Here is a 15139-nt window from a genome sequence, read left to right as displayed (position 1 = left end):
AATGCATAAAAAATGGATCAGAAATGAGGGAAAGACTGAGAACGGGGAGTAAGAGGGGGAAGGGGCGGCCGAGGGAGCGGGAGGAACTGAGGAGAGGGAAAAGAGGAAGAAAAAAAAAAGGGGGTTTTATGCTGGAAAACATTTTCTATGCTGCCGGCTCTGTAAATAGCATCCTGGAGCATGATGCAGAATATCTGACACACGTGACCCCCGCCAAGGTCAAAGAAAAAAACAAAAAAAACAACAACAACAAATAAAAACTTGCATAATGCACGCTTGCAGACTTTTTTTTGGGTCCCATCTATAATACATGCTGCTCTAAAAACTCTTGTTGCATCTTGTTTGCCGTTTTGCGTGTGATCTTGTGTTCGATCAATAAGAGGATGTGTGTGTGCGTGTGTGTGTGTGTGTGTGTGTGGCCCTGGGTAGGCTCCTTGGTATGACGGGTTTTCTCTGGACTAATTAGCCTTCAAATTTATCATGCCTGAAGGACGAGGGCGAGAAAAGAAAGACACTGGGAAGGAGATGAAGAAAGGGGAGAGATTTCAGAGCTCGATATGAAATGAAAACGCAGATTCGGCGCGGCAGACGTGAGGCGAGCGAAAGCTGCTCGCTGCAGACGGTTCCCACAAATAAATAGAAAAAAGTGCCCCCCCCCATCATAAATATCGAAACAAGATGTTTTCATTCCTTCAGATTTTCACTGGAGAACTTTTGATGAAGTGGAGGAGTGGACCTCTGGAGGGGTGCAGTTTGCCTCGGCGTGCGGGGGGAAAAACAAGTCTGGGGGAACGGACAAAAGCTCGGAGATTAACGGCTCTGAATGGAGGTGAAACTGTATTTGCTAATGTTCAGTGACCTGCGGAACGGTTAGCTGCATGCCCAGGCTGTCCGCTAAGTAAAAAAAAAAACTATTCAGTCCATCCCCCGCTTCTTCCACCACCAGTAAACATCTTCTTCCAACATCTCCCTTCTTCCCCAGGGACCAGTCCCTTTACACAGAAATAAATTAATAAAATGAGTTGTTGGGCCACCCCTGAAGGTCCAGCATAGCCTTCGCATCTCCTCCTCCTCCTCCTCCTCCTCCTCCACCACTGTTCTTTCTTTGTGTGTCTTCGTACCCCCCCACCACCTCTCTGCTAATAGATTCCCTCTCATTACCCCTGGATCTCCACCTGCCTTCCATCCCCCCATCCAAAACACAGAGAGGGCAGTTGTAGACTGACCTGCCTAATCCTACTTCACCTTCTTGTCGCACACAAACACGCGCACCATTTACTCCCACTGCCCCCACCCCTCCTATCACACACCCCCCCAAATGCATATTAGAGGAGATGGGGAGGCAGATCTGTGAGCCACCCAACTCTCTAACCTTGTCCTCTCCCCTCCTCTCCATCCTTTGGGTGCTGATCAGTGATCTGATCTGCGATGGCTTCCTTCCATGTCTCTCTTTCTCTCTCAATCTCTCGCACACACACACACACACACACACATTTACTCGCTCCCAAGAGACGGCACAGGAGCAGATGGGCGGCTGGTGATGACATGTTGTTAAAAATAAAGATTCCAGTTAACCCGTTGTCGGCTTGCGCACCCTCCTCCCTTTCTCATGCCCCCCCGCCCCCCCATTTCAGCTCATCTCTATCTATCTGTCCGTCTTCCTTTTAGCCTGCAATCCATCCACGTGGGCCTTTACAAAACCAGCTAACAGATGCGACCCCCGGAACATGATATTTAATACATGGCTGTCATAAAGACGGCCCTCCCTGCATTATGCATGGCTTGTAAGCACACATCAATAATGCATAAAAAAAGGCCAGTTTTGCAGCCTCTTTTCATGCAATTACGCCAAATGAAATTTTTACCCTCACTTCCCGTCGCTTTCTGTGCGAATGGATTCTTGTCCTGCGACTGTTTGTCAGTAAATTATTAAAAGGCAACACAAGAAGGGGGCGGGAGGGGAGGAGGGGGAGATCAAAAGAAACGTTCAGTCCCGGTCGTGATGCAAGCGAAACGGAGCGAGGACGTGTGTGTGCGCGAGAGCTTGCGAGCATGTGTCACCTAAGCCCCGTTCATCCATTCCAGGTCTGACAGATGTCGGACAGATGCGTCGATGGGAACGGGACTGTGATTCCCAAATCAAGTCCCCCCCCACGTCCCCCCACCAGCATAAAAGTTGTATCGAACACACAGCTCGCACGCTAAGTTGTACGCGCGCAGTAATCTCTCCAAAAGGTTAATCGCCATCCAGTCTTCAAAAGGCAGCCGGCGTATCTGCGCGCTGCCAGATTGCTGACTTTCAGAACTTCTTAGGGGCTGTAAAGTGGGGCAGCTAATGGAGAATGAACGGCTGGCGGCTTTAAAAGAGAGTCCAGCCGCAGCAAAGGGTCCTCACTTAAAAAAAAAAAAAAACAAAAAAAAAAAAAACAGTGGTGGCCACTGAAGTGATGTATTTATTAATAGTGCTCATGTGGCACATTTTTTAATTCTTTGAAGTAAAGTTGCAGGCAGCAAGAGATGCAGACGAAGGGCCTAGCCAGCGGTCAGACTATATTCCCTCTGGGTGGAGTGGGTCCCATTCAGAATGACCTCAATAGCCCTCGACTGAAGTACCGAGTGAATGAGTGAGAAAAGGCCCCATCGCTAAATAGAAACGGGGGAGTTAGCACACAGCTCTTTCTATTTTCCTGATGATATTGATTAAAGAGCTCAGGAGAGAGAGCGCAGGGGAGCTACATGAGGCCCCACCATTGTGTGGAGATGAGAGGACTGGGTGGGGTTGGAGAGACACTGATATGAATGCCTCCAGTCCACCGAGATCTGCACTTGACCTGTGGGTGGAGGACAAGCAGCCCTCAGTGTGCCTGTTATACTTTAGGGTATACGTCTCTGCGCTCCCCGTGAAACAACAGGTGCTAACTGCCCAGGAAAATAAACAGAATGCCGCCATTTTCTTTGTCTCCACCAACCCTGATAGAAGGTATGTGAAGGTGTGTATAAGACAAACATGTTAGGTGAAATGTTTAGGGAGGTATTACATCAATCAGTGACGGGAGATTGATGACAGCGTTGTGTTACTATGGTAACAATAAGGCTACCAACAGCAGCTTTGTGCAAAGCTAGCCAGATGAGTGCTGCCACTTCGTGCCAGGAAATATTCTACAACATATTTAACCAAAATAAATAAATAAATAAAAATAAAAAAGAGATAAAAAATTAAACTAACCAGTTATTGTGTGTTCACTTAGGATGCAATGTGATGATTTGAAAATGTTTATAGGCCTACATTTGGAACATGTCACTCACTTAGCTTAGCTAAGCTACAGCAAGCTAGATGAGCTGTGTCACTTCCTGCCAAAAAATATTCTGGGACATATTTACCAAATATGAAACCAAAACTATAATAATGTGTCAACGAATAAGTTGTAATGAGTTAATTTGGGCGCTTTAAAGGTGAAGGCTAGTCGTTAATGCTAACACATTGTGTGCTAAGCTGAGCAAAATCTTTGCTAAAACTAGCTAGACAAGGTTTGCCAGTTGCTGACACATATTTGAAACCAATTTTAACATAAAATAAATTATACCGTGTTAATTGCTGAGTTTTATAAGTGATGTTTAGGAGCTTTTTAAGTTTTAAATTGAGGTCATTTTTAAGTTTTGCAATACAAATGGCAAATATCAGAAAAATTAACGCAGCAAATTTCTTTTTTGTGTAGAAGAAGAACGAAATAAACACAACGCAATAAACTCAAATAAAGCACAAATGAATCCTTAAGTCCAGGTCACTCTTTTAATTGAACATTTAATCTGTTTCAAAGCTAAACATTTGCATAAATCTATTAACTCCCCCATTCAAACATGTTCATTTGGAAGCAGACTAAGCAGCTGACTGAACGGGAGATAAGAGCACAAAGACGGTGTAACCTCGAACGCGCTGTCTAAAGCCATCTAATACAGATGTTATCAGACCAGGACACAGACTGGTGTACCGTGAATGCATTTAACTTTTACATCACCTCCCCTTTCCCTAACGCTGCTCTTCACAACCAACAGCCTCTCTCTCATTTCTCATTACCTCCCCCATCCAGCGACCTCGCCGTCAGCCCCCTCACACTCACCCACTCGCTCCCTCACTCTCAGATTGCACATACAGATATACGCACACACACACACACACACACAGTCACACACGAGCCCATTTGAATTGCGAGTGAGCTCCGTCCAGTGCGAGGAGGAGGTAAACGGAGAGAACAGGTGAAAAAAGGGGGGAGTGACAGAGGGAGAACGTATGACTTCACTGACTGGATGACATTCACACAGTGTTCAGCAGGACAAGCCTCCACGTGTGAAGGACTTGAGAGACAGGGTGCAAGCGTGAGGAGAGTGCCTGGGGAGCCTTGAACCGCACCAGGGCGCGCCGGAGCTGGGACAGCCCTGAAGGGACAGCCCTGAAGGGACACCTGAGCCCTGAAGAGACACCTCCTGGAGTACGGAGTGAGCAGCGCCTCCTGGGAGTCAGTGAAACACCCAACAACAACCTGCTGTCGCTCCTCCTCTCCTCGCAACTGGCTCTCACCCCCCTCTCCTCCTCTTCCCCCTCTTCCTCCTCCTCCTCCTCCTCCTCCTACTCCATCCTCTCTCCCTCTCTCATTTGATCCCATCCCTCACTCCCTGCGCCAGCGAGGGAGAGCGTGCACTGAGAGAAGGTAAGGGGGGATGCATGCATGCATGTCGTCCTTGCAGAGCATGTGTGTGCGCGAGCGTCTCACATTTCCACCGGTTGTGTAAGTCAGCAACTTGTTTCTTTGAATCAGTTGTTTTTGTGTGTGTGTGTGTGTGTGTCTGTGTGTGTCTCTGGAGGGCTTTTAAAAGAGCTGAGACAGATGCAGGGCACTTTTACCATGTGGCCGTTTGTCTTCATCTTGATGCCATCACATTTCGTTACACGTTTACAGGTTGTGGTTATGCGTCTTCCCTTGCTGTTGAGCGGGACAGCGCTCACGGGCATAAAGAAATGTTGGAGTGTGACGATGTGAAAAGTGTGTGAGAGGAGAATTGACGGGACAGGGAGAATGAGAGGTTCTGGCACAAAGGGACGGTGGAAGTAAGGAAGATGTGAGAAGGGTTAATATGTTAAAATGTGCATGCACTGAGGCAGAAAATCAGCCGTAAAATCATATCAAGTTCCACGGTCACTGCGCCGTAATCTCGCCGACCTCCACCATGAATCACAGGCCAGTTCTTTCCCTTTAGTTATTTATTTATTTATTTTTTTTTTAGATGGGGGACAACGGATCCTGCAGGGACCACCCCATGCCATTTAATCTGTCCCTGCCCACAGATAACAGAAGGCAGATGGTCCTGCCAGAGTCCAGGGAGATAGAAGATAGCTAATACAATGCACACACGGAACTCAACCTGTCCCTCTGAAACTGAGCCCGCATCAACTTCTAAACGAGGGGATCCGAATGCACACAGAGAAAGAGAAAATAAACAGAGGAGCAGGGTTCAAGTATCTTTAATTAAAACCCAAACAGAATAAATGTAGTCGGTTGACAGACCGGGATAACCATAATGGAAAAAGCTGAGGGGGGCCATCAAAGTCCTGAGCTGCTGTGTTTAAAGGGGAGTGTGTATTTATTTATAGAGGGCGGTAGTTAAGTTCACTGAGCTCCCTCTCTCTGTAAGACCCAGCCTTTTTGCCTTATGAAAATTCAATTGGCCATAATTTGCTGAGGAGCCCTATGCATATTTTATCAGCGGGTTCGTTTTGAAGAAACAAGCCCGCCAAGCTTTTCGTGTGTGTGTGTGTGTGTGTGTGTGTGTCTTCATATTTATCCAGACTGAATGAGTGGGGGAGTGAGAGGCTGTGCAGCCGTCTGGTAATTTGTAACACACTGGACATTTGACATGGAGAATAAAGTATCTTCATATGTCTGGTTAAAGCAGACTGTAATGTTTTTTCAGCCATCTCCTCTTTTTTTTCTTTTTTTCACAGTTTCACTTTCTCCTCTTTCCGTCCTCTTCCCTCTAATTACTCCAGAATCCGACATCCTCCTCTTCTTGCTCTCCGTTTCCACCCTCCCTCCCTCCCTCCCTCCCTCAGTCTCCCCTTCCTCTGCTCCCTCCCATTTCAATCTGTTTTTCTCCCCCTGCATGTGTCTCAGTTAAAGCTTTATGGGTCGTTCACTCCCCTCTTTCTGTGCAAGGATAATGAGCAGGCGTCTCAGTGCGACTTTGTAGCTGTGCGAGGGTTTGCGAGTTTGGATCTGGGAGCGTCCCGGGGCCCAGAAGACTCAGATGTGCCTTCTGTAGCCGCCTCCACGGTTGTTCCACAGTGATTGTCATCTGATCTATAGGGCACAGCACTGACATAATACACCTTGTTAGGGGAAGGCGGGGAGTGTGTTTGTGAAGCCTGTGCGACTTTGAACAAATGTGTTCTCTCTGGGGAGAAAGGAGAACACTGAGACCCATAATCATCTGCTATCAGTAAATCTCACACACATACGCTATCATACCCACATATACGCATAAAAAAAAAAGACAGTGAAACCCCAATAGAGGGTAGGGAGGGATAGAGTGAAAGACAGAGAGACTGAAAAATCTGATCTCTTGTTATGCATTTCATTCATGTTTGGATCTGACTGCGTCGGAGCACTTCCAGGTGTCGCTTGTGTACCTCTCTCCGCATCAGCACGCCGACACTTTCCCCCGATGAATTGACGGTAAATGAAATAGATTTGGCGAACAGATCAATTAGAGCCCTCCGGATAAAAATAGAAATGTAGATGTAAAGGCCCTGACTTCAGAGCGATATTAGCAGCCCACTTCACACTTTGAAAAGTGGTGCGATGGGTGATTTTTTACACTGAGTGTCAAGCTGTGCTACACACACATCCCAGAGTAATAAAGCATGGCAATTTCTCTTCCCCGGCATGAATAATTCTGTCTGAATAGGATAGGATGTTTCTTGATATCAATGAATCATCAGCCGCTACAGCTCTTTAGTGTCTGCGTGAATGGTACAGCAGAAATTTGACTAAGAGCGTTTTGAGTGGGCGTGCGCAGTTCATGGGTTCTGATTGATGTTTTTGACCTTTCCGCCGTGCATTCTCAGAGCCTGGGAGACATCCAAGACGGCGGGACTGAGGAGAGCCAAAGAGTAAAAGTCAGGGAGAGAGCAACGATCGGAGATGGCGCTCGCCTCCTTGTCCTGGTGCCTCGGCGCAGCTTTGGCACTTGTTTGCAGCTCCTCGTGGCCCCAGGTGCACGCAGCTCTGGCGCCTGAGAACGAGGTGCCGCTTCGCCCGACTACATGGTTACCAGAAGGAAAGGTCACGCCCGTAACGCTCCCCAAAGGGCGAACTCGCAGGTAACACACGGGCCCTGGGCCCTACACTGATTAATGTGTTAATTAATGTGTCAGATATTCATGTGGTGGTGGAAAAGTATATGGTTCAAAGATGTTTCACAAAGGAAAAATGTAAAATTAGACAACAATAGTTAAAAAGTAAAATATTCTTTATGCAAAAGGTAAAATATATATATATATAATTATTGATTAAGTTTTGCTTCACTTAAATATTTAAAGCAATATGAATTAGTAGAAGTATAAGTAGAGGTATATAATGTTTCATAATAACATGTTGAAGGAGAAAATGTCACAATAAGATAAGATTCACTTACATCTAATTAAATAAGTCTTCTTTAGTTATTTTATCAAACCAGCACTGCCAAATTCAGATATTCATACACTGCCTGGATTTAACTAAGCAAATGGGTACGATTTGGATAATTACTACGTTAGTGATTATCTTTCAGCTGGCAACAAATTATTTAACCCCAACTATTGCAATGAGTAGCTTCTCATTTCTTAAACAACCGTACTGAAAGACACATCCCGTGGCCGTGGAAAAGATGTAAGGCTGTTTGAGAAGGGTCAATTCATTACACAGAAAACATCTAAGGAGACTGAAGCAGAAACTACTAAAATTAGGTTAAGAACTGCCCAATGCATTATTAAAAACTCGGAAGGATAGTGGGGAACCACTGTCTTTGGGGAAGAAATGCGGTCGGAAAAAAAATCCTGATTAATCGTGATCGACGATCACTTCAACATTTGGTCAAATCAAATTGAAGAAAAACAACAGCAGAACTCAGGGCTATGTTTAATAGCAAAAGTAAGAGCATTTGTACTTACATACAATGCAAAGTGAACTCAAGGTTTTGGGACTGAACAGCTGTGTAGCCTTAAGAAAACCACTAATCAGTGAGGCTAACCAGGAAAAAAGGCTTCAATTTGCTGGGGAGCATAAAGATTGGACTCTGGAGCAATGGGAGAAGGTCTTGTGGTCTGATGAGTCCAGATTTATCCTGTTCCAGAGTGATGGGGCATCAGGGTAAGAAGAGAGGCAGATGAGGTGATCATGCCTAGTTCCTACTGTAAAAGCCTGTGGAGACAGTGCTATGATCCGGGGATGCTGCAGTTGCTCAGGTCTAGGTTCAGCAATATTATGCCAAAGAGTGAGATCAGCTGACTTCCTGAATACATTGAATGACCAGGTTATTCCATCAATGGCTTTTTTTCTTCCCTGATATCATGGGAATATCCCAGGATGACAATGCCAGGATTCATGGGGCTCAAATTGTGAATGAGTGGTTCAGGGAGAATGAGACATAATTTTTAAATATGGATTGTCCACCACAGAGTCCAGACCTGAACCCCACTGAGAAGCTTTGTGATGTGCTGGAGAAGGCTTTGAGCAGTGGTCAGACTCCCTGTCATCAATACAAGATCTTGGTGAAACATAAATGCAACAGTGGATGGAAATACATCTTGTAACATTGAAGGAGCTTATTGAAACAATATAAAATAATATAAAAATCAGCCAATGTTTAAATTTAAGATGCTGGAATGATAATTCTTCTTCACTTTTTGATTGATATAAGAGTCAACTTTTAACTGTACATAATCCAAATAAATGCACTCAGTGTCTTAACAGTCTAGTAAATAGCAAATAGACTTGTGTCAATGAGAATGAATGTGTCCGTAATGCAAACGAGTCCGTGATAATCCAGAGACAATAATCACTTTTGAAGTTGTTTTTAACCTGTTGCTACTTTTATGTCACATTCAGACCAACAGACGTGTTCAATCATTGCAATCAAAGACTTTAAATTAAATTTAGATTTTAAAATACCATAAAACATATACACACAGAAAGATGGCAGCAAACTGAATTCAGATACTGAATAGACAATTAGCCTACATGAACCTGGACTCGGCAATATTCTGTATTTTTTTTGTTCAAGTTCAATTAATGTTTTTTTTTAATTACGTGTACTTTTAAAACACAACACTAAACTAACGACCTATTTACAGCTAAAAAATGATTTTTTTTAAGGAGTTTTCCTCATGTCCAGCTGATGGAAGATGATTAAATCTTGAGGTCTTTCAGTCAATTTCTTTTTTGGAGACAGTGGCTGATTTGAGCACCACAGTAGAGAGGCCGAGAGGAAGTGGAGCCCATTTGGCCTGAGCCCTACGTAACCGGTGCCAGTGCTCATTTTCTGAGAACGGGAGCCGAAAATTGCAAAAAAAATGCATGCTCCCCGTGTGCTGCGGTCTGTCCACCGGTGCAGTCATGCAGAGCCTCACGGCAAATAATGGAAAGAAAACACCGATTCAGAAATTAATCACTCTATTAAATAAGCTGCAAAAGCGCCCTTGAGAATGACAGTGTCGCACATCTGTTTGGAAACAACTGCCATCTGCACAGAATCATGAATAATTGTGTTTGTGCAGAGGGAGAACAAATATTTATTAAGGATAACAATGCGGTTAGAGTGTTTTCTTGAAGGTTAACTAACTGTTAAGAATTTTAACAAAATGGTTAGGACGGGGTTTTTTTTCTTAAGAGGCAAAAGGCTCAACATTGGCCTTAGAGAAAAAGATTGTTTGAGTTAAGCGCAGACCACCACAACCTGGATGTTTAATGTCCTTTAACAGCATCAGAACATTAGTCTAACATGCAAATCTGATCACTAAAAGGAACTCAATGGTTTCTATGCTAAGCACGATCCCCGATAGTTACAGCAAGCGGGCAGATATTCATCAGAAACTGTCAATGCGGGCTTATCATTAGATTCCCAGGTCACCTCTCCTAATCTGCTATCAAATGACTGATCAGCATGTGGGCAAATGGAAAGACACACACAAAACAAATCCTCACCTTATCTATATTCATCCAACAAAATGAAAGAGCGTTTTATAGTGCGTGCTGGAAGACGCCTCGTCTCGGATGAGCTGAATGGAAGCAGGACGTTATCTTCCTGACATTCGGCGCAAAGATTCAAACGCCTGTCTTGTCTGTCTTCTCCACTGGTGTCTGACCACAGGTTATACTTCATGCTGAAGAAGAAGGTCCCGGCGTTCTCGGTGACCGTCAGCCCCTGCGACCCACCCATCGAATGGACCTTGGCGGCTCGCACCCTAAAGGACAAACCCTTAAAAAGCCTGCAATGTAAGTTGACAGTAGGAACATTGCACATTATGCGGCACATGTAGGGACTTAGTGAAGGGCGGGGAGTTTAATCTTAGCGGGGTTACGTTTGGCACACATTTATGATCAGAATTTGTCTTTTATGTGTATCTAACAAGGAATAAAAGCTCCAAGGTTAGGTCAAAAGCTTTAACTCACCACTACATTAAAGTCACATTCAAACTGGGCCTAGTACTATTTATAAATATACATTATTATCATTTTGCTTTCAGTGTCAAGCTATCCCTTATCCCTTTACTAAACCATGTTGGATTCATGTTAATGTATATTTAAAGAAGTTTAAATTTGTGGGGGAGAATTAAAAAAAAATATAAAAACTTCTTATCAACCAAAGATTTTGCGACCCCCTTCCCCCCTCCTCCTCCTGCAGTACCTTGACGGGTCCTCTAGGGGTCACGGATCCCATGTTGAAGACCTATGGAATAAACTATCAAACAGGACTGGGCTCTGCAAAACTCTGTGACGACCAAACCAAGCTAATTAAATAACCTCGAAGAATTCAACACACTACAGAAGAGCAGGCTTGGAATTATAACCTCCAAACAGTAATGTCATCATGTCTCAGGCCAAAAAAAGTCACAGCTTTCTGAAATAAGGCTGCTCCCTTATTCAGGTTACCTAAACAAGCTCGCTAAAATAACATTATGAAGTTATAAAATGACACATGAATCATTCAGACCCTGAGCTCACGGGTCCCCGTCGCCAGCCTGAATTATTCACTTTGATTTTGTAACGTTCGGTCTCATTTGGGGAGAGACTCTTTTTTTCATCTTGACGAGATATGAACAGTTGAACAGTGAAGACGAGGAGGAGTGATGTTATTCTTTGTGTGTGTGTATTTATTTGTTGGTTGCGTAATTCAGGTGAAAAGTTTGCGCTTCAAATTTTAAACCCTTTAAATGTGTGAATGAAAATGCTAGTGGACATTGATTATTAATTTGTTCATTTAGAGGTTATTCTCTGGTATCAGCAGGGTTCAGTGTGATAAGCTAATAAGTTAAAATGTGTTTGTGCTTTTTTGTGTCTTTGTTAATCCAATATGTTTTTAATTTATACTAAACTATACTAATATACTACTTTAATACTAACCTCTTTTATTATCATTGAAAGGAAAGTCCAACATTGTAAGTGACGTTTTGGTATTTGTTGTATGCTGTTTAGCTTAGCGTGAAAAACAAGTGATGGGAGGCAGCTATCTTGGCCTTAACACAGTCTACGTTACGTATCTACGCTGAAAAGAAATTTAAAATAGCAAAAGTTATTTCCTGGCTCATCACAGAGACTTCCTGGAGTGTCCATTGGTTGCCTGGCAACATAATTTTATGAATCCAGGCAAATGCTCCAGGCTAACTACCAAGCTGATGAAGTCAGGGACACTTTCAATTAAGAACCCTATTTAAGAACCCGTTAAAGATAATTCATTCATTCATTTTCTGTAACCGATTGTCCTCTGGAAGGTCGTGGGGGGCTAGACCCACTCCTAGCTGTCACTGGGCTAGAGGCGGGGTACACCCTGGACAGGTATAGAGATGATTACGTTTTTAGTTTATAAAAAATTAAACCTGTGTATAACATTACACTCACCTTCAACTTTTGGACCTGGCATTCATGTGGATGTTACTTAGACATGTACCACCCACCTAGAAAAGACCACACCATAGCAATGACACTCCTTGATGGCAGCAGCCATCCCCAGCAGGATGCAGCCTGACACACAGAAATGGTTTAGGAACAACTAAAAAACATGAAGAACAACACAAGGTGTTGACCTGGCCTCTAAATTCACTAGATCCCAAACGGATCAAGTATCTGTGGGATGATCCACAGGGGCCCCTCCCCTCAACCCACAGGACTCAACATCCACAAGGGAAGACCTACACAACATTATGCAGGCGATAAGTGTACGAAGGCTAATGCAAATTTTCACATAACATTTCCAAACCAGAGTTTCTTGTGTTGCCTTGAAGTAAGATTAATATGAAAACCCAACACAGCGAAAGATATTTTTGAGTTGACTGAGACTTTGTTCCATGCTTGTAATTCTTTCCTTTCTTTGCAGGGAGCACTAAAAAGAGCACCCCCGAGATGTGGTGGCGAGGTCCTGGTACTGAGGAGAAGATCCACAGCTTCACCGGCAATGCAGTGGACTCGTACATGGGTCGTTCCTATCCCGGTGCTTCCATCTATATCCTGAGGCTGCGCTCCAAACAGCAGAACACCAGAGCTACAGTGTACTTCCGCGAAGGGCTCGGGCCCTCAGGCGCCTTCCCTCTGCTCCCAGCTGACCCGCGAGTTCACACTCTAGGTGTGGGCATGACCAGCGTCACCCTCAGCTGGGCGCCCAGTGCCTCCGTCACCAGCCTCCCACTCGCCCAGGACAGCTACGATTACTGCGTTCTCGTCAACTCTCTGCAAAACTACCCCAGCCTGTGCGCTGCGAGAGAGAGCATGAGGAAAGAGAAAGACCAGAAACAAGAAAAGAAGGACAGAAAGAGGAGAGTGACGGTGTGGCCGATTTTAAAGGAGTGGTGGTGGGAGCAGTGGGACGCTTATCCCGAACCGCAGAGTCTACCTTCTTCCTCCCTGGCTGATGAGTACGCTGACCTCCAGTGCGCGTGTCAGGGGACAGAGAGCGTTTGCACCGTGTCTGAGCTCCTGCCCGACACCCAGTATTACTTTGACGTCTTTGTGATCGACCGGCTAAACGGGACCAGCGCGGCGTACAAGGGGACATTTGCTCGGACACACGAGGAGGCTCGACCTGCGATCACCGCACTAAGAGACGGAGAGCTGAGGTGGGTGACCTTCCAGGACGGAGGCTTCAAGGCCGAGCAGTTCTTCAGTTTCCGTCCTCGAGGTTGGCAGCAGAGCGGCCTCCTCACCTTGCAGAGCTGTGGCGGAGGTGAGAAGGTCAAGGTAACCGTGTCTAGCAAAGGTCAGGTTTTGACCTCTCAGCCAGTGGGTGGGGATTTAGTTCACATTTGGCTGCAGGGAAGTCCCTCTTATCTCATCCACCTGGAGAGAGAAGGAACGACCACTGGCCAGTCCTCTGCTGCTACAGACCCAACTCCGCCAGGAGGTCTGGCGGCTTCAGTCAAAATGCAGACCTCGTCGGCCTACCACCGCAGAGGGGTCCCGTCTCTGCCCTCCACTTTGCAGATTAAATCCTTCAACCGGTTGCGTGGATGCAACAGCGTCACCCTGGCCTGGATGGGCACAGAAGAAAGAAGCTTGTACTGCGTGTACCGCAGGAAGCTCGGAAGCCGCGACGCGGAGGTTGCGGGAGCATCAGCTCTAACCGCTCCCTGTCTGGGGCCAGAGTCCCGCTCTGACACCGAGAGAGTTCTCTGCAAGTATTTCCAGGAGCTGAATCCTCGGCGGGCCGTCACTACAGCTGTGATCGGGGGCCTGGAGCCAGGAATGGCCTACGTGTTTGATGTGTATCTAATGAGACGCTGGGGGATCCCTATCAAGTACGCCAGCAAGATGGTGAAGACCAGAAAGGAATGCTGAGCTGCCGCCCCCTGCAGGAGGTTTTTAAACTGTCCCAGTTAAGGGTAAAATGCATCAGCCATGGACATGCTGTAAAGACTGAGCGAGAGAGCGAAGCCATTTGACTGTTGCGGAGAGACTGTTACCATAAAAAGGAAATAATCCCTCTGGAGGAGCTGTGCTTATATTCAGAAGTCCACTTACACTTTAAGTGGAAGCGGGTGGAAAGCCTACGAGAAGGATCTGCACACCAGCAAAAGTTCATAACAATTACAATACAACTCTTGTGCTTTTTGTCATTTTGTTTTTCGTTGTTGATCATGATAATGATGTGCCAGTTGTCCAAGTGCTTACTTTGTGTCTCCAGTACAAAGGACAGATGAGGTTTGTGATGACACAGAGCCGATACAAAAACAACAGCAGAGACTGTGCCAAACATGCAAAGGAAGCAGATGGGGCAATAATTAGATAACATCTGAGACGAGGGGGGGTTTGCAGTGTATATTTCCAGTGCTGCATATTGTACAGGCTTATAAACAAAGATGGGTGCAATCTACAGAAGTTCAAAGTCAGTGTGTATCTTTGTGTCCTGCTTTCGCATGAAGCAGTGAAAAATACTTAGTGACTTGCCTCATTGTCTTTGGTGTATTCTTGTGCTGCTTCAAACTCACCAATAAATACTAGGAAATCTGTACGTTCCTGACTGACTGATGCATGCAGACAAGCTGGACTGTAAATCCAGTTTTCAGTCCAAATTGTTTTTGGATCGTTTATGCATTTAATGAAACACATAAAGTGCTGTTTGTGACTCTTAACTGGATGGATGGATGGATGGATGGTTGTGATGATGTGCAAATGAGTGTACCAATACAAATTTAGCCTAAAATGTAGCTATAGAAGTGTGACTTTAAGGTTTGAAATCAAATCAAACTGAGTTTAAGATTAAGTAAAATCCAATCGTTTTGATTAATAATAACACTTGCTAGACTCTAGACTATATATTTAGCTCTTTTTGAAACAGGAATGCAAATACAATACTTATATTACTTAATTAAGTAATCTGAAATGGCTACATTTAAAAA

At 44.9% G+C, this 15139-nt stretch overlaps 1 protein-coding gene across 2 annotated transcripts; it reads left to right on the top strand.

Moving 5' to 3' along the window:
- Positions 1–4207: 4207 nt before the first annotated feature.
- On the top strand, positions 4208–14751 carry ndnfl (neuron-derived neurotrophic factor, like). 2 transcript variants are annotated; one of them, XM_047602188.1, is made up of 4 exons: positions 4208–4706; positions 7121–7375; positions 10402–10526; positions 12625–14751. In XM_047602188.1, the coding sequence occupies exons 2-4, from the start codon at positions 7197–7199 to the stop codon at positions 14076–14078; spliced, it is 1758 nt and encodes a 585-aa protein (XP_047458144.1). In that variant the 5' UTR covers positions 4208–4706; positions 7121–7196; the 3' UTR covers positions 14079–14751. The 2 variants fall into 2 exon arrangements, with proteins under 2 accessions (XP_047458144.1, XP_047458145.1); XM_047602189.1 differs by having other exon boundaries at positions 4664–4784.
- Positions 14752–15139: the final 388 nt, after the last annotated feature.

Source organism: Mugil cephalus, chromosome 13 (genome assembly GCF_022458985.1).
Source record: "Mugil cephalus isolate CIBA_MC_2020 chromosome 13, CIBA_Mcephalus_1.1, whole genome shotgun sequence".
Classification (NCBI taxonomy): Eukaryota; Metazoa; Chordata; class Actinopteri; order Mugiliformes; family Mugilidae; genus Mugil; species Mugil cephalus.
Note: the sequence above shows the minus strand (reverse complement) of the source record. Positions and strands in the feature narration are given on the sequence as shown.